Below are 25970 nucleotides of genomic sequence, written 5' to 3'. Positions count from 1 at the left end.
TAAATAAATGCTTCACAAGCATTTACTTAGGCACTAGAATTAATTTGATTTTACATATGTCTACAGGCAGTGAATGTAGTTCTGTAGCTGATTGCAGTCATGCGGTTAATATTCTATCACCCAGGATAACACAAGAAAGAAAAAAACATAGGATTGAAACAGTTTTTAAATTATTTCTTCTAATTTTTGAGAATATAATTACATCATTTATCTTGTCTCCTTTTTCCCTGCAAAACTTCCCATATGCCTTCTTTGTTCTCTTTCAAATTCATGGTCACTTTTAAAATTAGCTATTGTTACTCACAACATGTAGGGGTATATAGAGCAATATAAAGATGACTATATACATGCTAAGAATAATTGAAACAGTTTTAATGCCTTAAAACATGTACCCAGAAGCAAAAGATACAGTTCATTGGGTAAAAACTTGCCATGTTAACATTAGCTATAGAGATGTGATTCCCAGCTCCCACAACCAAGAGTCACTCATAGCAGAGTCCATTTGTAATCCCAGGGGTTGGAAGGCAGAGATAGGTGATCTTTGGGGCTCCCTGGGCAGCCAGCCTTGCTAAATTTAGCCAGGTTTAGTCCACAAAACCAAAGTGCACAGGCTGACAAGATGGACAGAAGGTTAAGATGCTTGACAAGCTGCATCCAATCCCTGGAACCCACGAGGCAGAAGGAGAGAACTAACCCCACCAAGTTTTCCCCTGAACTCAGGTGTACTAACATGGCCTGCACATCAAATTGAAAAGTAGGTGAGCAGCATGGAGAATGATTGAAGAAGACAGCTGCTGTCAATCTCTGGCCACTACATGCACACATGATGTGTACACACACACACACACACACACACACACACAACTGCTCTGCTACATCTTTGTTTCCATAGATTTATAGTAGCAATATAAATGGTGAAGCTGCAATACTATAGCTCCGACCTTGGTATTTGAAAAGGTGATGTCTAAATAAAACTATTTTGCCATTGGAATGCTATCATTATCTCTAATAAGAGAGAACATCACAAGGATGTTTCAAATTATACCTTAGGCATTAAATTATCTGCCACAAGTATCCTCAGAATATTTCCCTTAGATTCCTCTGCTATGTCTGGTCACACCACACATCTGCTATTTGTGTAAAAATTTATCGTAAAGTGCCTTGGTGTGTCTGTCATTGTCCTTTTTCATGAAGAGAGCAGTTCTTTGCAGGAGCTTCTGGTTGTAAGTCTTCAATAGCAATTCTGAATTTACTGATGGTTGTTGTTGTTTTTAATTACATTTTATTCACTTTGTATCCCAGCTGTAGCCCACTCCCCCATCTCCTCCTAATCTCATCCTACCTCCCTCTTCTTCTACTATGTCCCTCCCCAAGACCAACTATAGGAGAGGTCCTCCTTCCCTTCCATCTAACCCTACTCTATCAGGTCTCATCAGGACTGGCCTCATTGTCTTCCTCTGTGGACTGTTAAGGCTGCTTCCCCTTCAGATGGAGCTTATCAAAGAGCCAGCCCATGAGTTTATGTCAGAGACAGTCCCTGTTCCTATTACTGGGGAACACACTTGGACACTGAGCTGCCATGGGCTACTTCTGTTCAGGGGTTCTAAGTTATCTCCATGCATGGTCCTCGGCTGTTTGGAGTATCAGTCTCAGCAAAGACCCCTATGCTCAGATTTTTTTAGTTCTGTTTCTCTCCTTGTAGAGCTCCTATTCCCCTCTATCTCTCCATTCTTTCATAAAATTCTCTGCACTCTGCTCAAAGTTTGGTTATGAGTCTCAGTATATGTTTTGATACCCTGATGGTTAGAGTCTTTCAGAGGCCCTCTGTGATAGGCTGCTGTCCTGTTCCCTGTTTTCTCCCTCTATGATGTCCATCTCATTTGCCTTTCTGAATGAAGATTGAAGATCTTACCCAGGGTCCTCTTTCTTGATTACCTTCCTGAGGTGTACAAATTTTAGTATGATTATCCTATATTATATGTCTAATATCCACTTATACGTGTGTATATACCATGTGTGTCTTTCTGCTTCTGGGATACCCTACAAAGGATGATCTTTTCTAGATCCCACCATTTGCCTGCAAATGTCATGATTTCCTTGTTTTTAATTGCTGAGTAGTATTCCATCATGTAAATATACCACAATTTCTATATCATTCTTCAACTGAGGGACATCTGAGTTATTTCCAGCTTCTGGCTATTACAAATAAAGTTGCTACAAATATGGTTGAGCAAATGTCCTTTTTGTATACTTGAGCATCTTTTGGATATATACATAGGAGTAGAATAGCTGGGTCATGAGGTAGCACTATTCCAAATTGTCTGCGAAAGTGCCAGATTGATTTTCAAAGTGATTGTACAAGTTTACATTCCCACCAGCAATGGTGTAGGGTTTCTCTTTCTCCACATCCTCTCCAGCCATTCTGATTTGTGAAAGGTGAAATCTCAAGGTCATTTTGATTTGCATTTCCTGTTTAACTTCTTAACTTCTTTATATATTCTGGATATCAGCTCTCTATCAGATATAGCGTTGGTGAAGATCCTTTCTCAATCTGTAGGCTGTTGTTCTGTTCTGATGACAATATCCTTTGCTTTACAGAAGCTTCTTACACTGTTAACAACTGACTGTTTCTAAAATTCATATATTCCAACTTAAATTATCTTTAGAATTACCCATTTCCAGACTTAGTAATACAGTAGCTTGATAGTCTGAATTCACATTTATAACTTTAAAATTTTGCCATAATAGAAACAGTATGAGAATATAACCTTGAATTAATTATATATAATACATAATAGTATACAATATATATATAATATACCAATTTTAAATAAGACTTGTTGCTTTTTTATTCTAAAAGGACACAGGATAATAAACAGAAAATGGCTATCTCAAGATGATGAGCTGCTATCTCACATGGCAGGCTGTAGACTAGAAGTTCTTTTAACTTTTCATTACAGATGATTTAACTTTTCATTACAGATGTTACAGATTTTTTTTTTCAATGCAGTTTATTCAGGAACCTTGAACAATCATCTGACCCTGGGGAAAGCCAGCCCACAGCTTAAATAGCCTCTGGGTAGCCAACCCAGGCGTGCCACGTGGGCAATGCAGATAGGTCCACATATATGGAAGCAAGCCAGATCCTCAGCCTTAGCCAAATGTGGAATTGTTCGTGACAGAGAGCACTCACCATCGGGAAGGTGGAAGGCAGAAACCAGCTCCATCTTTAAGGCACAGCATTCCGCAGCTCTCTACAGTTCCCCCTTTTTGTTTTAGATGCATCAGGCAAGAGTAGAGGTCTGATCTCTGATATTAGAAATAAATTGGGACTTTGTACTCATGTTCATTTAGGTGTCATCCACCCAAAGAGCATCAGACCCACCTGATACCTTTTTCTCAGAGGCGGGACCTGGGGTATCAACCTGCATGCAATCAGACATGCTCTTCTCTGGGTCCAAAGCGCTGACCCTGAGTGCAGTGCTTAGCCTCGCATCCTGAGCATAACATTTTAGCTTCAGATGTTAAAGATTTAATCTATAATCATATTAAACTTATACACTATGAGCATATTAAACTTGTATGTTTAAGACCAGTCAGAAATAATCATGTAGAGGTTATACATAATTTAAAACAGACAAAATTTTCCTTACTTTTTTCTCTGGCTGTAATTTTAAGAGAAGAATAGCTTGTTATCTGTTGAATCCAGGCAGGAGTTAGGGTTTGACTGTGGTGTTGCTATGTGGCAGTAGATGCAGATGATCACGGTGACAACCACCCCCTGTCATCCCCTTGCCTCTACCCCACATGCTCTCCATCAGAGTGCGCATTGACCCCTGGAAGAAAAACCGGTACCATCATGGTGGAAGTTCACTTCTTCTCCTAGAGGCAGTGCTCTTCCATCACAATACAGAAGTAGAGCTAGTTTCAGCTGCATGCTCCCTCCTGCTCCCCAAGGTCGGACTATGCAGCTGGGTGCACAAGGATATCAGTCACATGTCCCTCCCCCACTGCATGATGTTCCCCAGGGGTCTCCACACCCCACAGCTGTTCATGGGTACCCTCACCCTGGGGTTTAGAGGATGAGGACACTAGCAGAGCGCCCATCCTGATCCCCATTGCTGCAAACACACACATGCATGCACAGCATGGCCTCCCCTTGGCTGTGGCCCACTCAAGCCCAGGAAAAGTGGGCTGCAGACACTGTAGGTCCCCTGGCTGTGCTGCACGCTCAGCAGGCATAGTTCACTCGGGATTGCCAGGTCTTTTCCCCATCTCTTGGAGATTATCTTCCTCATGTTGGTGTGTGAACATCTGCTAAGTCCTCTTCAGGTGTCCAGGCTATGCTCCAGAAGCTTCCAGAACACAAAAACACTGGACCAGAACGAGGTGCCCTAAAAAGGAAAACAAGAACTTATCTATCAGTCAGGGAGAAAAGGGGTCCCGTCTAACACTCAACCAGTCTGGATAGGAGTCCTCAGTAATCCCAGGACAATCCCCTAAATCTTAGGGTCCACGAATCTCTGAAGAAAGATCCCAAACTCAGATAGTATGCAAGAACAAAGAGTGTTTAGTCTGCACAGAATTCCAGCATGCTAGGGACACTGCCTTCACAAATTGGTGGTGAGCCACCAGGGTGGAAGCTCTCAATATGGTGGACCTCACAGGCTTCTTTGAAAGCCAGAAAGGAGAATTTCGGTCATAGCTACCTGACCTGTATTGGGATTGGCTGATGCCTATAGAGGCTCCATGATTCAGATTGGGACTGGCAGGATCCTTGGAAGTAAGTAAGTCCTCTCAACACTTACCAAAACAAAGACAACAACAATTAGGAAAAGAAGAAGCATAAGAAGAAGCATAAGAAGAAGCATAAGAAGAAGCATAAGAAGAAGCATAAGAAGAAGCAGAAGAAGAAGAAGAAGAAGAAGAAGAAGAAGAAGAAGAAGAAGAAGAAGAAGAAGAAGAAGAAGAAGAAGAAGAAGAAGAAGGTAAAACAAAATAAAAACAAGTACAGGAAATAAAAGCAAGGGAATATTGAAGGGCTTAGATGAAAGAGAAAGCAAAAAAGCAGCAAATCTGAAGAGTTGAATCCTTATATAGAAATAGCAGCACCTTATATAAAAACAGCTAGAGAGGTGGCTCAATGGGTGAAGGTGCTTTTACCATGAAGGCCTGAATTCGCTTCCTTAGGACCCACATCAATGCCAGAAAGTGATCCTACATTGTACTTGCACAAGCCACCTAGCCAATCAAATACAGTGGAAAAACAACAAGGGACCATGGATAAAACAAGGAAGAAGATGAGAATAGACACTTGAGGTGTCTGACCTCCTTATGCACACATACTCTGTTGGCTAGATTTTGTCAACTAGACTCAACCTAGAGTCATCTCAGAGGAAGAAACCTTAGGTGACAAAATGCCTCATAAGATTGGCCTATAGGCAATCCTGTGGGCATTTTCTTGAATAATGATTGAAGTGGGCAGTCAATAGTGGGTGGTGTGATATGATGGCAGGTTGTACTGAATGGTATAATAGAGCAGCCCGAACAAGTTATGAAGATCAAGCCAGTAAGCCATAGTCCTTCATGGCCTCTGCATCAGTTCTTGACTCCAGGCTCTGCCTTGAGATCTTGCCCTGATTTCCCTGGATGTTGGACTATAATAAGCTCAAGATGAAATAAATCTTATTCTCACTCTTAAGAAAGAAGAGGGAGATAGAAAGATCTGGAGGGGTCTGGCACTCCACAATGAGAGCAACAGAACCCAAAATATCTGGGCAAAGTGGTCTTTTTTGAGATTCCAACGAAGGTCCACACATGGAGATATCCTAGAATCCCTGCACAAATGTAGCCCATGGAAGCTCAGTCTCCAAATGGGATACATAGTAAGGGTAACAGGGGCTGTCTCTGACATGAATTCAGTGGCTGGATCTTTGATCACCTCTTCCTGAGGGGGAAGCAGCCTTACCAAGCCACAGAGGAAGACAATGCAGCCAGTCCTCATGAGACCTGATAAGCTAGGGTCATATGGAAGGGGAAGAGGTCCTTCCCTATCAGTAGAATGGGGAAGGGGCATGGGAGGAAAAGAAGGAGGGTAGGATTGGGAGGGCATGAGGGAGGGCTTACAGCTGGGATACAAAGTGAATGAACTGTAATAAATTTAAAAATTTTAAATTTAAAAAAAAAAAAACAACAAATTATTCTCCCAAAGTTGCTTTTGGTCTAGGTGTTTTGACACAGGAATAAAAACACTAATGAAGACTCAGAGCACACTTGTGTGAAAAATGAAAATACATACATTGCACATGTATACAAACACACACACACACAGAGAGAGAGAGAGAGAGAGAGAGAGAGAGAGAGAGAACAATATAAGAAATAATATATGCATGTTGCAAAATTATCCCAAACATGGAAATGGTAGAAGGCATCCAGTTCTGCAAGTGTAGTTGAAGATGTGAGTTTTATGAAAAGCACCAGCCCCTATTCAATTACTGTGAAGGTATGTTCACCTTCATGGCATTCAGTAGAGGCTTCCAAGTAGGACTTTCCCAACAGAATCTCTCCTGAGGAGTCCAGTGCGTTTACCTCAGGAAGCATTCCAGGAGCAGCTAAGATAGTGGCCAATGCCTTTTAATTACCTAATTTTAGCATGAATCTAATCTTGCCTTCTTCTCCATTATGGCCTTTATACACTTCAACCCTGTGCCAGACACACTTCTTTACCTGTTAAGTTGTTTGTTAAGGTACTTTGTCACAGCATTGAGAAAATTAACTGAGACAATTATGATTACCTGAATACCAGGACATGACCATCATGGAAATTACCTTAGGGGTACGCAGCTAGAGTAAAGTCATTTTCCCAAAGTACAACTGGCACTAAGTTGTTTCCACACTGCAAAAATTTACACAGTTCCTTTTTACAGTTCATGTTCTTTGTGAAATATTTACAAATTGTATTTAATGAGTGTGTGTGTTTGTCTGACTACATTTGTGTGACTGTGTGTTTGCAACAGAATAAATCTAGGAGTAAGGGAACATGCAGTAGTTTTATCTCTTCTTTCACCATGTAGTTCCCAGGGGCAGAATATATGTTATCAGGCTTGGGCAAATGTCATCAGTAACTGAGCCATCTCACTGATTCAGTATTCTCAGCAGTTGGGTAAATGCTCACATGCTCACTGGGTGTTATTTCCCTTTTTTGTTCATGAACAACAACAGTGGCAACTTATTTCATGTTTATCCTCTCGTGTTTGATGACAGCCACACATATCCTAGTTGGCATTCATATGTATGATGCACACTAAAATGCATTTCATAGATTCTGAAGGTCATATTCTTTCAGTCAATCATTTTACCAATAGAGATCAGGTTTTAGCAAGAGTATTTAAATCTTGCTGTGTTTACTGTGTAGTGTATATACCATGACACTTTTATATACTTCTGCTTCCAAAAGTGTGGCTGGATACCAGAGAGAGTTTCATGAATACAAGTATAACCTTGAATTCACTCCAAAGTACAAAACCTCCACTTCTTTCACTCTTTAGAACTTGACTGGAAGTGAATTATGTGAAGCATCCCTCACATTTGATCATGATGAACAGTAGCTTCATATTCCTGGAGTGGAGCATTAGTCACAGGGGCAGAAGTCAGCTAAGGCAACAAGCTTGCACTCTATCTTGAACAATGTTTGGAGTCACTGAAGTGTTTTAAGCTGGATAGGTGGCATAATTCAATTCATACATGCTATTCAGAGCTATGGGACATTTTATGAAATATCAGATATAAATTTCTATGATTAAATTGGTTAATGTCTTTTAAGTAATTTCCTTTGCATTATTCTAAATCTGTTAGTGTATGTTTAATAAAATCAATATTTATTGAGTCTCTAGTGCTATTAATACTTCAAATTATGACGACTGTGACCTCTTTCTGCTCATGTGTGGGCCTGCAAAGACCTCTGTGCCTGCCATGGGCTGTGAGTATGGAGAGACAAGCTGATGGTCTTGACTATGGATCTGTCCTTTGGTGATAACCATACTTGCTAACATACATATGTAAGTTAGTAAGCAATTGTTAGATGAAGATGAATTGAACCTGGATTTAATATTATATCAGTTACTTTTCTAAGCTTGGAATATATAAATGTAAGAGAGTTTCTCTTTATGCTGAAGTATATGTCAGTAAACTGCTTTGCAAGCATGAGGACCTGAGTATGATCCCCACAACCTGTATAATCCAGGTATGTCCTGATACTTGTAACCCTCATGCTGAGGAGGTAGTGACAGGTAGATCCTTAAAGCTCATTGGCCAGCCAGCCTAGAAAAATAGGTAAGAAGAAAACAACATTGTAACTAGTGAAAAACAAACTCTGACATTGACTATTGGCCTCCTCCCACACAAGCACAAAAATGCATGTACAAACAAACACACATAAACTCAAAGACACACACAGATAGTTTAACAGACACACACACACACACACACACACACACACACACAGACCCCTCCCCCAAGATGGTATCCTTATATTTTATTGCAAAAAATGATTAACAGAATATGTCCATTTTAAGTTTATAATCCAAATACCTGTTGAACCAAGGGCCATTTAGAGATCTGCTGATGCTGTGATGCAGTGTCACACGGCGCACATCCATGGTTCTTAGAGGTTCTATAGCACATAGAAGATAGACAGTGAGTTGACAATTTATCTTAGTGCACTGTGGGGACATGCAAATCAAAATGCAGCATGCAAGCCAAAAATGACCAGAGACAGATAAAAGGAGAAGTTTCAGGGTAGATTTACTTCTGAGATGGGCTTAATAGAATGAACGAATGAATAAATTATGATTAAGTAAGGACATGTGATGTTTAGCTGTAACTGTCAACTTGATAAAACCTAGTATCATCCGAGAAGAGAAGAGAGTCTCAATGAGAGACTCTTGGTTGGCTTGAGGACATGTTTGAAGGTGATTGTCTTTTGTTAAATGGTGTAGGAAGACTCAGTCCACTGTGGGTATAATCATTCTTTAGACAGGGGTTCCTTGTTTTAGTTAAGGTCTTATTATTGTGATAAACAACTTTTAGAAATGGTTTATTTCAGTTTACAGTTATAGTTAATCATGAAGAGCAGTCATGATTAAGAATTCAAGGCATGAACCCAGTGGCTGAACGGAAGATAGTCCATAGAAGAGTACTGTTTATTGGCTTATTCTCATGGCTTTATAAGCCTGCTTCTTAATGCCACATACGTCAGTCTTCTGAGGGGTGGCATTGCTGTCACTGAGCTGGAACTCTCTATATATCAACCAATAATTTTTAAAAAATGCCGTGTAAGGTTCTTTATACTCTAGTCTGGTGGGGACATTTTCTCTATTGTGGTTCCTTTTTCAAAAATGACCCTAGCTTGTGTCCAGTTGACATAAAACTCAACCAGCACAGTTTCTGAATGATTTGAGTGGAGAAACCAAGCAGAGGATAAGTAATATGGCAAGCTGGCAAATCTGCATTTGTTTCTTAGTGCAGATGTGATATGACTAGTTGCTTAACTAGTTGCTTAAGTTCCATCAACTGTGATTTCCCATCAATGATGGACTGTAACCAAGAACTGTGAGCTAAAAAAAAGCCATTTCTTACTTAAGTTGCTTTCTTGTCAGAACATCTTTTACAGTAACAAAAATAAAGCTGAAATAGGGTATAAGTCTGTGACATACCAGAACACTGAGCTGTAAATTCTCTTAGGGTTGTGCAAAACCTGCACTCCCCGTGCAGGGTCCGTACCACTCCCTCCCCCAAAGAGACTCACAGACAGCAGTTTGATGCAAAAGCAAGAGGCAGTTTATTTCGATTGCGATGGGGGTCGTCCCTTCAAAGCAGGAGATGACCCCGAGCATATAAAGCACAGAGTTTTTATACCTAAAAAATCAGGCCTTTACATTGATTAGTCAGTAGAAAAGATAGCAGTTATGCGGCTGGCAGCTGTAGCGGGCAGCTTACAGCTCTAAGGACAGTCCTCCCATCTTTTTTTTATTTTTCGGTTTTGTAGCGGGCTGTTTACAGCTTTAAGGACAGTCCTCCCATCTTTTTTTATCTGTCGGATCTGTAGCAGGCCTAAATCGCCTGACTTGGTTTTTTTTTTTTTTTTTCTTAGCTGGCCCTTATTTAAGGTCCAGTTGTTTTTCTTTCTAATTTGGGATGGTCCCATTTCTCATTCCCCCCCCCCTTTTTTTTTGGCATAATTTTAACCCTAAAATTACAGGCTAGATTTAGCCTGCATCTCTAATTGCTGATACTGTTGTCGAAGCATGAGGACCTGAACGGTACTGATCCGTTTTTTTACGAAGTTGAGTAGCTTGTTAAGAATGCAGGGGCCAAGAGTTACAATCAGGAGAAGAATTAGCAAAGGGCCTAGCAAGGTGGAGATTAGAGTGGTCATCTATGGAGAGGAATTAAACCATCCTTTAAACCATCCTAGGCTTTGGGCTTGTTTTTGTTTTTGTTTTATTTTTATTTTTTTTATTTTTTTAAGCCCTCTTTGACCATATCTAGGGTCTCAGTGACAACTCCAGTATGGTCGACATAGAAACAGCATTTTTTTTAGGACAGCGCATAAACCTTCTTGTTGCAAAAACAATAAATCTAAGCCCCTTCTGTTTTGTAACACCATCTCTGATAATGACTGTAAGGAATCTTTGAGCTCTTTAATTGTGTTTTTTAATCTTTTTATGTTTTTATTAACAGCTGCCCTAAGCTCATTTAACCCGCTATGTCGGAGGGCTATAGCCGACCCTCCAGCTGTTGTCCCTGCTGCTCCTAGCCTGACCCCAAACATTATGGCTAGAGAAATTTTTAAGTTTCTTTTTGTTTGTATTAGCGGTTCCCCCACAGAGTCCCAGTATTGAAAGGGCTCTTTATACGGGTGATAGGTGACTCAGGGGATTACCTGGACCAGGACACAGTAGTAAGATGAATTGACAAGCACCTGAGTACTGACACAAGTAGTAATTTCTGTCGCACAGGCCCACCATCCATCGATTGGTGGTATGAGGTACCCAGACAGAGCTGTAACATCATAGGTTTGGTTGCATAAAAAACTAATGACTGGGGGGGACTTTACCTATACAGAGTCCTTGTCCTGAAATGGCAGACAGGGAAAGTCTAGCCTCCCTTTGTGTCCAACGGCAGGCTGTTGCCTCTTGGAGGTAGGAAGGGAAGAAAAGAAGCATGAGAGGTGGGCTTGAGTAGAAGCTACCGACTCCTTCAGAGGAATATTCAAAATCAAGTAGATTTTGCCTTTGTTTCTTTCCAGCCATCTATGAACAATCCTGTGAGTTATACAGACACCAAGGGAACACAGCTGGGTTCTTCTATGTCGACTCTGATGGCAGCGGGCCACTGGGACCACTCCAAGTCTACTGCAATGTCACTGGTAAGGGTGATGATTTTCAAGCATGCTTAACCTGGATGAGTGGTGGCATCAGATGAAAGGAAGGTTTTGAAAAGGGATACCTGAGTAAACAAAAACTTACAGGACAAGCTTCATGGGGGAAGGATGCTATCTTGACAAGGAAATGAAATTAGCTTAGTCATTTTCAAAACAGGGAGTAGAAGGATCTTGGTGGTCACGACACTATTCCCTGAATCAGCAATGAGTCATGAAGTGTTTTCTGTAGGGCTTACCAGGGATGTCTTCTCTTTTAAAAGTCAACAACAGAAAGAAAAATAAAAAAAAAAAAATAAACATATACACAAACAAAACAAACAACAACAAGAAAAAAAACAAGGCAGGAAAGTCAGTGTGAAGTACTGATTCACAAAAGTGAACACCATTCATAGATGGTTTTGTGGACTGTGTATCTGGTTGAGTCCTACCATCTTGAGCTTCAGTTGTTCAGCAGTAAAATAGGAATGAGATGACTACATAAAAGGAACTGTGAGGATCATAGATAATTAGGTATGTTGGACCAGCTAGTGAGGACCTACAAAACACAGCTTTCACTTTAAAAGCACTAAGAGAAAAATTCTAGAGCACAACCATAGCCCAGAAACATAGTTTTAGCTTACCACAAATTGCATTTGGTGTTTAATTTATTTTATAATTTAATTCCACAGTGCCAAACAGTTCTGATATGATTGTAATTAACTGGTGTATCTGTATTCTCTCTGTGTGTCCCTTTCTCTCTGTCCCTCTGAAATACACACACACACAGAAACACACACACACACACACAAAGGCATGAAATTAGTTTCAATCCCTGGTCTTCAGAGATGCAAGACATACCATATAATGGAGCAGCAAACGCAGGCCTCTCACATCTTACCCAGGATTTGTGGCCTAGGATCCTCCAGGCAACATATTGTCTAGAGTTCTTTCTAGCCATATGGTATCCAAGGCACTAAATATATGAAAAGAAATTACACTATGGATGGTCAATTGGCAGCAGTCTGAAGAACAGGACCATGAGATGCTGTAGAAAGAATGCAGCAGAACCAGTGCAAGAAGTGATGACAAGATACTTTCAGCCATTTTTCTAACTGAATGCAAAGATCCAGACTCTGGCTGCAGAAAGTTCTAGTTATTTCAATTTCTAGAATTTAATTCATCTAGTCAAGTGTGTCTATATGCTAGTTACTTTGGAGCTGCCTTAGAGCAGAAATAGAAATTGTATTGTTTCCTGTTCTTGGTTGTTGTTACCTAGTCATTTTCTACAACAAAGTCTGGGACTGTGCTTCTCAATGTGTCTTGATTCTTGTCATGGGCATTTCTTTTTCCTCCCACTTTGAGTGTGCTTACAGTGTTGGACAAACGTATCAAAAAGAAAAGTAAGTAGAATGTAGTTGTTTGGTCACAGTATGTGTAATCCACTTTTTGCTGGCATTTTTCTACCCCAAGCAGTCTACTTTCAACATATACACAGACACACACTCATGCACACACATACACACTAAAACAGATTTATAGACACCATACACATATGTACACATATGTGAGGAGGCACACACAAATGCACACTATGAAAAGTGTGCAGCTTTCATTGTTCTTCCAAATACTAACACTAGAAAAATATATACCAAAGTTTCAGGTTTCTTTAAAATGTTTTTAAATCATTAGTTGCTCAGTCATTATTTCAAAATTGCTGTTTCCATAGTACTGAAGAGAAAGCATAATCAGTAAGGTTTTTGCTTTCCAAGCACGAGGATCTAGTTTTGATCTCTAACACATTTACAAAAAAAAAAAAAAAAAAAAAAAAATCTAGCTCTGCTTATAATCCTTGTACTGAGGAGAAAGAGTCAGTTGAATCACTGGAGGCTCCCAAACCAACCAGAGTATCTCAGTCAGCAAGTTTCAGAGTAATGAAAGACTAGGTCTCAAAGAAACAAGATGACTAATGTATGTCACAAGGCACAATATTCAATGTTGTTCTCTGGCATCCACACACATGTGCATGCATGTGTACATGGACACACACACAGTAGTGTTGCCAAAAACTGTCACTTGAGTTGAGGCCATATTATGGAATATCTACCTAGTATTTATTTACCTGAGGAAGCATTCATCATTGAAGGGGCTGGAATAGTTTCCATAGTAATGTTACTGAGTAGTAGAAACAGGAGAATGATTACACTATCTAGAGTGTAATCTTACTCTAAGTACAATGTTTTCTATCACAGAAAGCCTAAAACAAGCTTTCTTTTTCTTTTCTTTTCTTTTCTTTTCTTTTCTTTTCTTTTCTTTTCTTTTCTTTTCTTTTCTTTTCTTTTCTTTTCTTTTCTTCTTCTTCTTCTTCTTCTTCTTCTTCTTCTTCTTCTTCTTCTTCTTCTTCCTCTTCTTCTTCTTCTTCTTCTTCTTCTTCTTCTTCTTCTTCTTCTTCTTCTTCTTCTTCTTCTTCTTTTTTGAGACAGAGTTTTGTCCTGAACTCACTCTGTAGACCACGCTGGCCTCAAACTCAGATACCCACCTGTTTCTGCCTCCTAGAATTATAAGTGTGTGCCACTGCACCTGGCTTAGAAAAAGCTTTCTTATATTGGCCTGCACTTGTATATGTTGGGCCACTGTTCTAGACAAGTGGTGATGAGCAACTGGTAATATAGAAACAGTTTATATATCAAGGGCTTGGATGATGAAGTATGCAAAGTCCTTGCTGTATAAGCACAAAAACTGAGTGTGGACCCCACAGTACACATAGAAACCAGTGTAAAAGTGCAGATGTGTAACCTTAGACCTGGATAGTAGATAAAAAGACCTCCCTGGAGCACATTGCTTCAACAAGAGAGCTGATCAATGAATCTAGATTCAGTGAGAGGCATGTCTCATAAAAAGGACATGGAATACAATGGATGAAAGAAACCCTATCTGCCAATTGCCACAACACATGCATACACATACATACATACACATACATGTACACATATTGCCATGTGTAAATGTACACACACATACAGAGAGAGAGAGAGAGAGAGAGAGAGAGAGAGAGAGAGAGCGCAAGAGTTAGGAAGAAAGAGAAAATCAGAGAGGGGGAGATTGTTAATAAGCCTCAACTTTATCTTGGCTAGTGAAGAAATCTTTTCTATGTCAATGTACATATCTCAGTTTTGTACAAGCTCAGGTTCCTTAAAATGTAAGGGCACTCTTCAGGCTACAGATGGTGTAATAGTGACAGGGAGAAACTGTGCCTCTATCTCTCACCACTGATAGAATGACTTCAGCTCCTTTCCCTAACATTCTGACAGACACTCTCTGAGGTTTCTTATCTATGAATGTATTGAGCTGATAATAGGCAACATGAACAAGCCAGCTACTCACAAGAAACTGAACTAAAGTATTTTGAGCAAGGGTTTGATTTTTAATCACAGAAAATAATAACATTGAGCAAAAAAACAAAACCATTATTCAAATAATGCAGTACATATACACAGTGTTCTGAATATCTTAGTAGATGCAGACAAGTCTTACATCATCACACTGACGCCCTTCAAACATGGTTAACCTTAACTAGAAGCATGGAACTTATATTGGCAGAACTGAAAATGGATGAGATACTATAGCCAAGTGTGCGTGTGATTTAAATAAATTTCCTTATTTATTCACTTTACATCTCATCTGTAGGCCCTTTCTCCCCTCTTATCGTTCCCATCCTCACTCACACTTCCCTCTAGCCACTCTTTCTTACTCCTCAGATAAGAGGAGTAAGAAACCAACCAACCAACTCAGACCAGAACATCAAGTTGCATAAAGACTTAGTACATCTTCTTCCCCTTGTGTCCTGGGTAGGTAATCCTACCAGGAGGAAGTGATTGAACAGCAGGAAACAGAGTCCATGTCAGTGATATCCCCCTCTCCCATTTCTAGGGAACCTACATTTTGGCCAAGCTACCCATGGTCTACTTAAGTGTAAGGGACCTGGGTTGGGTACATGCATCTTCCTTGTTGGTGCTCCCTAAGGCTCCCTGAGCCCAAGTTAGTGGGCTCTGTTGTTGTTCTTTTACAGCTTGGTCATGTCTAGGTCCTTCTATTTTTTTCCCCATTCTTCAACAAGACTCTCTGCACACTGCCAAACATTTTTCTGTGAGTCTCAGAATCTGTTCTGATCCACTGTTGGATGGAGCCTTTCAGAGGACAGCTATACCAGTCTCCTGTTTGCAAGCATAGCAGAGTGTTTTTAATAAGTGTGAGAGGCTGGCTCTCTCCCATGAGGTGGGAATCAGATTGGGCTAGCCATTTGTTGGACATTTTCTCAGTCTCTGTTCAACCTTCATCCTTGCACATCTGGTAGGCAGAGCAAATTTTGTGTTAAGGTTTCTGTGGGTGATTTGGTGTTCTCCTACCTCCACTAGGAGTCCGGTCTAGTTAGAGGATGGCCTTTTCACTCTCTTTGATACCTGTTACTAAGAGTCTCAGCTAGAGTCACCCTCACATCCTCCCAGGAGCCTAACCTGTTATAGGTCTCCAGCTGATCTCAGAGATGTCACCACCCATGATTTCTTTTTTCTTTACAAGCCCTCTGTCCTCCTGCTCATCTCTCTCCAATATGATCTACATTCTCATTTCTCTCCACATTCATACTTCAACCCAGTTCTCTCTCTCTTCAACCACTTATGTTATCTCTTCTAGTTCCACTTCTGGGTGATAAGTATCCTCCATTGGGACTTTCTCATTACTTATCTTCTTTGTGTCCATGAGTTTTAGTACAGTTATCCTGTGCTGCATGTCTAATATGGACTTAAAAGTGAGTACATACCATGTATGTCTTAGTGGGTCTGGGTTATCTCACTTGGGATGATCTTTTCTATTTTCATCCATTTGCCTGCAAATTGCATGATTTCTTTGTTTTTAACAGATAAGTAGTATTCTGCTTTGTAAATGTACCACAATATCTTTATCATTCTTCAGTTAAGAGAAATCAAGTTTGTTTCCAGTTTCTAGTTATTACAAATAAATCTGCAATGAACATAGTTAAAAAATGCCTTTGTATGGTGGAGCATCATTTGAGTATATGCTCAGGAATCGTACAGCTGTGTCTTGAGATGGAATGATTCCTAATTTGCTGAGAAGGTACCAGACTGATTTACAAAGTGATTGTTTTCATACCCACCAGCCATGGAGGAGTGTTCCCCTTGCTCCACATCCTTGCCAGCATGTGTTGTCACGTGAATTTTCCTGACCATTCTCATGGTTGTAAGATGGGATCTCAGAATCATTTTGATTCACATTTCCCTGATAATAAAGGATCCCGTACAATTCTTTAAGTGCTTCTTGGACATTTGAGATTCCTCTGTTGGGGTTTTGTTTTTTGAGTTCTTTATGTAGTTTGGATATTAGCTCTCTGTCAGATGTAGATTTGGTGAAGATATATTCCCAATCTGTAGGCTGCCATTGTGTTCTACTGATTATCCCTTGCAATACAGAAGCTTTTTAGTTTCATGAGGTCCCATTTATTAATTATTGATCTTAGTGCCTGAGCTGTTGGTGTTCTCTTCAGAAACTTGTCTGCTGTGCCAATGAATTCAAGGTTCTTCCACATTTTCTCTTGTATTAGATTTAGTGTATCTAGTTTTATGTTGAGATCTTTGATCCCCTTGGACTTAAGTTTTATGCAAATTTATAAATATGGATCTATTTGCATTATTCTACATGTTAGTTCAGCACCATTTGTAGATTTATTTTTTCTTTTTCTTTTTTTTTGTATGGTTTTTGGCTTCTTTGTCAAAAATCAAGTGTCCATAAGTGTGTGTGTGTGTTTATTTCTGGTCTTTGATTGGATTCCATTTATTGACTTGTCTTTTTTTATGCCAATCCTATGCAGTTTTTATTACTATTGCTCTGTAATACAACCTGAAATCAGGGATGGTGATATCTTTGGATGATCTTTTATTGTAAAGGATTGTTTTCACTATCCTGTGTTTTTTAGTTTTCCATATGAAGTTGACAATTGGTCTTTCAAGGTCTGTAAAGAATTGTGTTGTTTCTCTAATTTCTTTCTAAGTCTATTTGTCTTTTGTACACAGGAGGGCTACTGATATTTTTAGTTAATTTTGTATCTAGTCACTTTGCTGAAAATATTTATCAGGTGTAGGAGTTCCCTGGTAGAATTTTTTGAGGTCACTCATGTATAATATATAATCTGCAGATAGCGATACATTGATTTCTTCCTTTCTGATTTGTATCCCCTTGCTATCCTTTACTCATCCTATTGCTCTAGCAAGGACTTCAAGTACTATGTTGAAAAGATATGGAGAGAGAGGACAGCCTTGCCTTGTCCCTAATTTCAGTGAAATTGATTTAAGTTTCTCTCCATTTAGTTTGATGTTGACAATGGTCTTGCTGCATATTGACTTTACTATGTTTAGGTATATGCCTGTATCCCTGATCTCTCCAAGACTTCAAACATGAATGGGTTTTCGACTTTGTCAAATGCATCTAAGGAAATGATCCTGTGTTGTTGTTGTTTTTTTCTTTCTGTTTGTTTATATGTGGATTATATTCATAGGTTTCTGTATATTGAACCAACCCTTGCATACCTGGTATGAAGACTATTTGGTCATAGTGAATGATTTCTTTGATGTGTTCAATGTTTTGTGTCAATGTTCATAAGGGAAATTGCTCTGATATTCTTTCTTTTTTGCATGTTTGTGAGGTGCAGCCTTGCCAGGCCACAGAAGAAGAGGATCCAGGCAGTCCTGATGTGACAGCCCTCCCCCCATTTCAGTGGACTACCAGAAGTAGATGGGGGGGAGACAGAGGAAGGGTGGGACTTGGAGGAGTTGAGGGAGAGGTCTATAATCAGGATATACAATGAACAAATTGTAAAACAATAAAATAAAAAAGAATTGTGTTGGAATTTTGTTTGTAATTGCATTGAATCTGTAGATTGCTCTTGGTAAGATGTTCATTTTTACTATGTTAATCCTGCCTATTCATAAGCAGAAGAGGTCTTTCTATCTTCTGATATCTTCTTCAAGGGTGTTGTTTACCTTTTTTTTTTGTCAACCGATGTAACATTTGTGTAAATGAAGTCTACTGATTTTTTTGAGTTAATTTTGTATCCAGACACTTTGCTGAAAGTGTTTATCACCTGTAGGAATTCCGGGGGTCACTTAAGTATATTATTATATCATTTATGACTAGCAATAATTTTACTTCTTCCTTTCCAATTTGTATCCCCTTGATCTCCTTTAGTTCTCTTTTTGTTCTACCTAGTAAAATGTTGAATAAATATGGAGAAAGTGGGCTTCCTTGTCTTGTCCTTGATTTTAATGGAATTGCTTTAAGTTTCTCTCCATTTAGTTTGATGATGGTTATAGGATTGCATTATATTGCCTTAATTATGCTTAGGTATAGGCCTTGTATATATGATCTTTTCAAAACTTTGATTGTGAGGGAGTTTTAGATTTTGTCCATGGCTTTTACTTTCAGTTTTTTTTTTGTTTTGTTTTTTTTTTTTAATATGGTGTAAATTGATGGATGGAATTGATGGATGCTCCTATATCGAACCATCCTAGAATCCCTGGGATGAAGTGTACTTGGTAGTGGTAATTATATTTTTGATGTGTTTTTTTATTTGGTTTGCTAGTATTTTGAGTATTTTTGTATCAATGTTCATGGGGGAAATTGGTGTGAAATTTTCTTTCTTTGTTGGGTCTTTGCGTGGTTTAGGTATCAAGGTGGTTCTGGCCTTATAGAAAGAGTTTGGCAATGTTCCTTCAGTTTCTATTTTGTGGAATAGTTTGAGGATAATTGGGATTAGCTTTTCTTTGAAATTTTGGTAGAATTCTGCATGGAAAATATCTGGCCCTGGCTTTTATTTTAATTGTCCATTTCATTTAGATTTCCAGTTTTCAGAATATAGGCTTTTGAAATAAGACCTAGTGATTCTTTGGACTTCCTCAGTGTCTGTTGTTATATCCATCTTTCATTTCTGATGTTGTTAATTGGATTGTATCCCTTTGCTGTTTAATTAGTCTGGCTAAGGGTTTTGTCTATCTTGTTGATTTTCTCAAAGAACCAGATATTAGTTTTGTTGACTCTTTGTATTTTTCTCTTTGTTTCTAAGTTACTGATTTCAGTCCTGAGTTTGGTTATTTCATGCCATCTACTCCTCTTTGGTGCGTTTTCTTCTTTTTGTTCTAAAGCTTTCAGATGAGATGTTAAGTTGCTAGTGAGTGATTTCTCCAATTTCTTTTTCCCCTTCATTTATTTATTTTATTGGTTTTACATCCTTGTAACCCTTGTAATCCTCCCCTCAGATCCTCACCTACTCTTTCTCAACTCTCCCTTTTTCCTTAGAAAAGTGGAACCCCTTTTCCTGTCCACTCCAGCTCATTGAGTTGCATCAGGTCTGAACTTGTCTATTTCCCTATAGCCAGAAAAGGCAGTCCTACCAGGAGAAAGTGATCTAAAAGCTTGCAATTGAGTCCATGTCCAATGCAATCCCCACTTCCCTTACTAAAGGGAATCCTTTAGTAAGATCCCACTTGAATCCTAATGTGCCCATCTGCTGTGTCTTTTTATGGGTATAGGTCCAGTTCATGCACTGTCCTGGGCTGATGCTTCAGTCTCAGCAAACCCCTCTGGGCCCTGGTTAGTTGGACCTGTAGTTTTTCTTGTGGAGCTCCTGTCACTTCTGAGTCTTTTTTTTTTTTTCTTTCCTATCACTATTTCCCAAGACACTCTATGCATCAACAAATGTTTGGCTGTGAGTCTCAGCATCTGTTTTGAGACACTGCTGGGTAGAGCCTCTCAGAGGATAACTCTGACAGCTCCTGTCTCCAAGCTTTGCAGAGTATGATATAATGAAAAAAAAAAAAAAAGACAGCATCCTCAACAAATGGTGCTGGTCTAACTGGATGTCTACATGTATAAAAATGAAGATAGATCCATATTTATCTCCCTGCACTAAACTCAAGCCTACATGCACCAAAGACTCAATATAACATGAGGTGCACTAAATATATTAGAAGAGGATATTAGAAGAGCCTTGAAATCATTAGCACAGGAGACAAGTTCCTGAAGAGAACACCAACAGATCAGGCTCTAAGATCAACAATTAATAAATGGCATCTTCAATTTCTTTATGATGGCACTTAGTGCTACATACTTTCCTCTTAGCACTGCTTTCATTGTGTCCCATATGCTTGGGTATGTTGTGCTTTCATTTTCATTGAATTCTAGAAAGTCTTTAATTTCATCCATGACCCAGTGGTCATTGAGTAAAGAGTGGTTCAGTTTCCATGAGTTTGTAGGCTTTCTGTTGTTTCTGTTGTTGCTGAGTTCGAGGCTTAATCCATGCTGGTCTGATAAGACACAAGAGGTTATGTCAATTTTCTTGTTTCTGATGCAGCTTGCTTTGTAACTGATTATATGTTCAATTTTGAAGAAGGGTCAATGTGGTGCTAAGAAGGTATACTCTTTTGTATCTGGATGAAATGTTCTGTAAATATCTGTTAGTTATATTTGATCCACAAAGTCTGTTAGTTTCATTATTTTTCTCTTTAGTTTATCTTATTGACCTAGCCATTGGTGAGAGCGAGGTATTGAATTTTCCCACTAATAATGTTTGCGGTTCAATTGTGTTTTAAGCTTTAGTAATGTATTTTTACAAATACATGTGTCTTTGCATTTGGGACATATTCAGAATTAAGGCATCATCTTGTGGATTTTCCTGTGAAGAGTATGTAGTCCCTTCCCCATCTTTTTGATTACCTTTTATTAGTTACTATTTTATTAGTTACTCCTGCTTTTACTTGTGTTCATTTCCTTAGAAAACCTTTTTCCATCTCTTTTCTCTGGGGTAATGTCTGTCTTTGTTGCTGAGTGTGTTTCTTGTAGGCAGCAGAATGGTGGATCCTATTTACATATCCACTATCTTAACTTGTGTCATTGTATTAGAGAATTGAGTTCATTGATGTTGAGAAATATTAATGGCCAATGATTGCTGATTCCTATATTTTTTCTTAGACTCTTTTTTACTTTTTTAAATTTATTTTTTTATTTATAACTACTTTATATCCCATTTATAGCCCTCTTCCTCCTCTCCTTCCAGTCTCTCCCTCTCACCGTTTTTGCCCTATTCCCCCTCCACTTATACTCAGAAAAAGGGAAGCCCCCACCACAAACCCACCCCAGCACATCACATCATATTGGGACTGAGCTCCTATTCATCCACCAAGGCCAGGCAGGACAGGTTGGCTAGAGCAAAGTCCTCAAAAGTGATAAAGTGAGTCTGAGTCTATGTCCTAGACCAAACCTCCTCAAGTTACTAGGGGACCCACATGTAGCTCAAACTGACTATAGGTTACATATGTGTATGGGACCTAGGTCTAGTCCATGTATGCTCTTTGGTTGGTACTTTCATCTTTATAAGCCCCCATGGGTCTAGGTTAATTGACTCTGTTGGTCTTCTTGCATCATGCTTGTTCCCTCTAGGAACTTTTATTCTTCCCTCTCACTTCCACGGGATTGCCCAAGCTCTGTCTAGTGCTTGGCTCTGAGTCTCAGCTGTCTGTTTAGCTGTTTGCAGGGGGTTGGGAGAATCTCAAGTTCCTGTCTATAAACAGATTTTTAAGTTAAATTCCTCTCTATAAACATAGCAGAGTATTGTTAATAGTGTAAAGGGTTGGATTTCTCCCATGGGGTGGGAGCCAGTTTGGGCCAGGCATTGATTGGTCATTCTGTCAGTCTTTATCTTTATTTATGCCCCTCTTGTAGGTGGGGTAAATTTTGATTTGAACCTTTCTGTAGGTGGATTGCTGTTCCCTCATAAAATGATAGGTCCTGCCTGGCTCAAAGGTGGCCTCCTCAATTCTCTTGTCCCCTGCTGTTAGGAGGCTCAGCTAGAGAAAACCACATATCCTTCCTGTAGCCTGCCCTGTTACATGTCTCCAGCTTTCCTCAGTGATGCCCCCTTTGGTTTCTCTTTTCATTCCAGGCCTTCTAACATTCCTTCCTCACTCTTCCCACATAGGATCCCGTCCTAATTTCCTTTTCTACAACCTCTCCTGTCCAGTTCCCTCTCTGCTTCCTCTTCTACTGTCTATTTTATTTCTGCATCTAGGTGAGATTCAAGAAGAGGCTCCCTGGGGTCCACCTTGTTACTTAGCTTCTTTGATAATACACTTCTTAGTAACATAGATATCCCATAATATATGGCTAATATCTGTGTATAAGTGAGTACAAACTATGTGTGTCTTTCTGTGTCTGGGTTACCTCCATCAGAATAATGCTTTCTAGTCCCATACATTTGCCTGCAAATTTCATGATTTCCTTGTTTTTAATAGCTGAGTAGTATTCCATTGTGTAAATATACCATATTTCTTTATTCATTCTTCGGTTTAGGGATGTCTAGGCTGTTTCCAGTTTCTGACTATTATTAATAAAGCCCCTATGAACATGGTTGAGCAAATGTCCTTACAATACGATGGATTCTCTTTTGAGTATATGCCAAGAAGTGGTATAGCTGGGTCTTGAAGTAGTTCTGTATCTGATTTTCTGAAGAAAAAAAAGTGTGAGATTGATTTCCAAAATGTTTATAGAAGTTTTCACTTCCAGCAGCAATGGAGGAGTGTTCTCCTTTCTCCACACCCTTGCCACCATGTGTGGTCAGTTGATATTTTTTATCTTAGCCATTCTGACAGGTGTAAGATTGAATCTCAGAGTCGTTTTGATTTGCATCTCCCAGATAATTTGAACATTTCTTTTAAGTGCTTCTCTGCCGTTGAGATTCCTCTGTTGAGAATTCTTTGTTAAGCTCTGAACCCCATGTTTTAAATGTATATTTGTTTTTTTGTTGCTTAATTTCTTGAGTTCTGTACATTTTGTGGAGTTTAGCCCTTTGTCAGATATAGGGTTATTGAAGATCTTTTCCCAACCTGTAGGCTGTTGATTTGTTCTATTGACAGTGTCCTTTGCCTTACAGAAGATTTTTCAATTTCAAGAGGTCCTATTTATTAATTGTCTATCTTAGAGCCTGAAATATTGGTGTCCTGTTCAGAAAGTTGTTTTCTGTGCTAATGAATTCAAGTGATTCCCACTTTCCTTCTGATTGACTTAGCATGTCTGGTTTATGTTGTGATCTTTAATCCACTTGGACTTGGTTTTTGTGCAGGGTGATAAATATGGGTCTATTTGCACTTTTGTCCATGTAGACATATAGTTGGACTGGCACCATTTGTGGAAGATGCTTTCTTTTCTACATTGTATGGATTTGGCTTAGTATGAAAATTCAAGTGTCCATAGATGTGTGGGTTTATTTTATTTCTGTGTTTTCAGTTTGATTCCACTGATCAATGAGTCTGTTTCTAAGCCAATACTATGCAGTCAATTTTTATTACTATTTTTCTCTAGTACAGCTTGAAGTCAGGGATGGAGATACTCCCAGAACTTCTTTTTTTTTTTTAAAGAAAAGAATTGTTTTAGCTATTCTGTTTTGTTTGTTTTTCTATATGAAGCTGACAATTTTTCTTTCAAATTCTCTAAAGAAGTTTGTTGATATTTTGATGAGACTTACATTGAATCTATAGATTACTTTCTGTAAGATGGCCATTTTTGCTATGGTAATCTACTGATCTATAAGCATGGGAGATATTTCTATCTTCTGACATCTTCTTCAGAAACTTGAAGTTCTTGTCATACAGGTCTTTTACTTGCTTAGTTAAAGTTACACAAAGGTACATGATATTATTTTTAGCTATTGTTAAGGGTGTTGTTTCCTTCATTTCTTTCTCAGCCCATTTCCTGTAATAATGATATTGGTGGTGGTTGCGAGTGTGTCCTGCCCTTCTTTTGTTTTTCCTGGTGTGAAATTATTTATTTACTGTATTCTTTCAGGTATAGTATTGGAGTTTTTCTTGTAGTATCCTCTGTAGGTCAGGGTTAATGAAAATATATTGTTTAAATTTTGGGTTGTCATAGAATATCTTGTTTTCTCCATCTGGTGATGATTTAAAAAGTTGTAGGGTATAGTAGTCTGGGAAGGAGTCTGTGTCTCCTAAGGTCTGCAAGATATCTGTCCAGACCCATCTGACTTTTAGTCTCTGTTACAAAGTTCAGGGTAATTCTACTCTGCCTTTATATGTTACTTGGTCCTTTTTATTGTGACCTTTAGTATTTTTTGCTCTGTACATTTATTTTTATTATTATTATGTGGTGAGAGCATTTTTTGTCCAAACTTTTGGGGTTCCTTAGACTTCTTGTACATTTTTAGGCATCTCTTTCTTTCAATTAGGAAAATTATCTTTTGTTCATATTTTCTTGCCTTGGAGCTGGGAATCTTCTCTTTCTATTCCTCTTATTCTTAGGTGTGATCTTTTTATGATGTTCCAAATTTCCTGAATGCTTTATTTTAAAATCATTTTTAGATTTAGCATTTTTGTTGACCAATGTATTGATTTCTTCTATCATATCTTCTATGCCTGAGATTCTTTCTATCATCTCTTGTACTCTGTAGTTCCTGTTCTCCTTCCTAGGTTTTCCTATTTTAGGATTGCCTCAGATTGTGTTTTCTTTATTGTTTTGATTTTTTTCCCTTGTTTTATTTATTTATTCATTTTTTATTTTTTGAGTGTGTTTTTATGGTGTCTTCGAGCCATCTGGTTGTCTCTGATGTTGGCAGGCTTTGAGGGACCTGATAGACCCTGATGGCTGTCACCTTCAGAGGTTGCTACTGTCTGCCACCTTTGAGATTGCAGGCAGAGCTGGGACCCAGGACCTGGTGCATGGTACTCACACAACAAGCCTCAGCACTGCTGACATTCCGAATGTCTGTTACCTCTAGGATTACAGGAAGAACTGCTGCCAGAGAACTAGCAGTTGGAGAACTTGGGACAGACTTCAATTTTGTCACTGTTCCTGGGACCACAGGTAGAGCTGCTGCCCAAGAATTGTCATGCAGAGGTCATGGAACAAACCTCACCTCTGCTGGTAATCTCCAATGGCCACCATCCCAAGATGTGTGGGCAGAATGAGCACCCAGGAACTACCCTAAGTTTTTGTTTTGTTTTGTTTGTTTTTGTTTTTGTTTATTTTGATTGTTTGTTTTTAGAACCATTCCTACTTTAGATGAAGTAAGAGTCAGAAGAAAGCTAAACATTTGGACATTCTTACTATAAACAAACAAAAAAATCATGGCAAGCTCTAGGAAGATGAGAGACTATACCATAATAATTTTTTCCTCTGTCTCTGTTTCTGTCTGTGTCTGGGGAACAGGAAAATTTTTATTACGTCTCTTTTTCTTGTGTGTATGTGAGTGTTTGTGAAGGTGTAGAGGTCAAATAATAACTTCCAGGAGTCAAGTTTCTCCTTTACCTTGTGCATCCCAGGTATGCACAGGATGTCTGTTCTTACCTACAGACATCACACTGGCCCCTAGCAATTATATCTTAATATAAAACTTAAGCATGGTGGAAAAGAGAGAGGTGCACAGAGAAAGAAAGTGACATAACCAGATATTAATATGGATTTCTCATAGAGATTAACT

At 39.0% G+C, this 25970-nt stretch overlaps 1 protein-coding gene across 1 annotated transcript in view; it reads left to right on the top strand.

Annotated features, from left to right (window-relative positions):
* LOC110565027 (contactin-associated protein like 5-1-like) overlaps positions 1 to 25970 on the top strand; it is a 703043-nt gene that overhangs the window by 466844 nt on the left and 210229 nt on the right. Inside the window, exon 12 of the mRNA XM_060371632.1 lies at positions 11309 to 11428. Within this exon, the coding sequence (XP_060227615.1) occupies positions 11309 to 11428 (120 nt within the window). The remainder of the gene's footprint in view (positions 1 to 11308; positions 11429 to 25970) is intronic.

The sequence above is a fragment of the Meriones unguiculatus genome, chromosome 18 (genome assembly GCF_030254825.1).
Source record: "Meriones unguiculatus strain TT.TT164.6M chromosome 18, Bangor_MerUng_6.1, whole genome shotgun sequence".
Taxonomy (NCBI): Eukaryota; Metazoa; Chordata; class Mammalia; order Rodentia; family Muridae; genus Meriones; species Meriones unguiculatus.
Note: the sequence above shows the minus strand (reverse complement) of the source record. Positions and strands in the feature narration are given on the sequence as shown.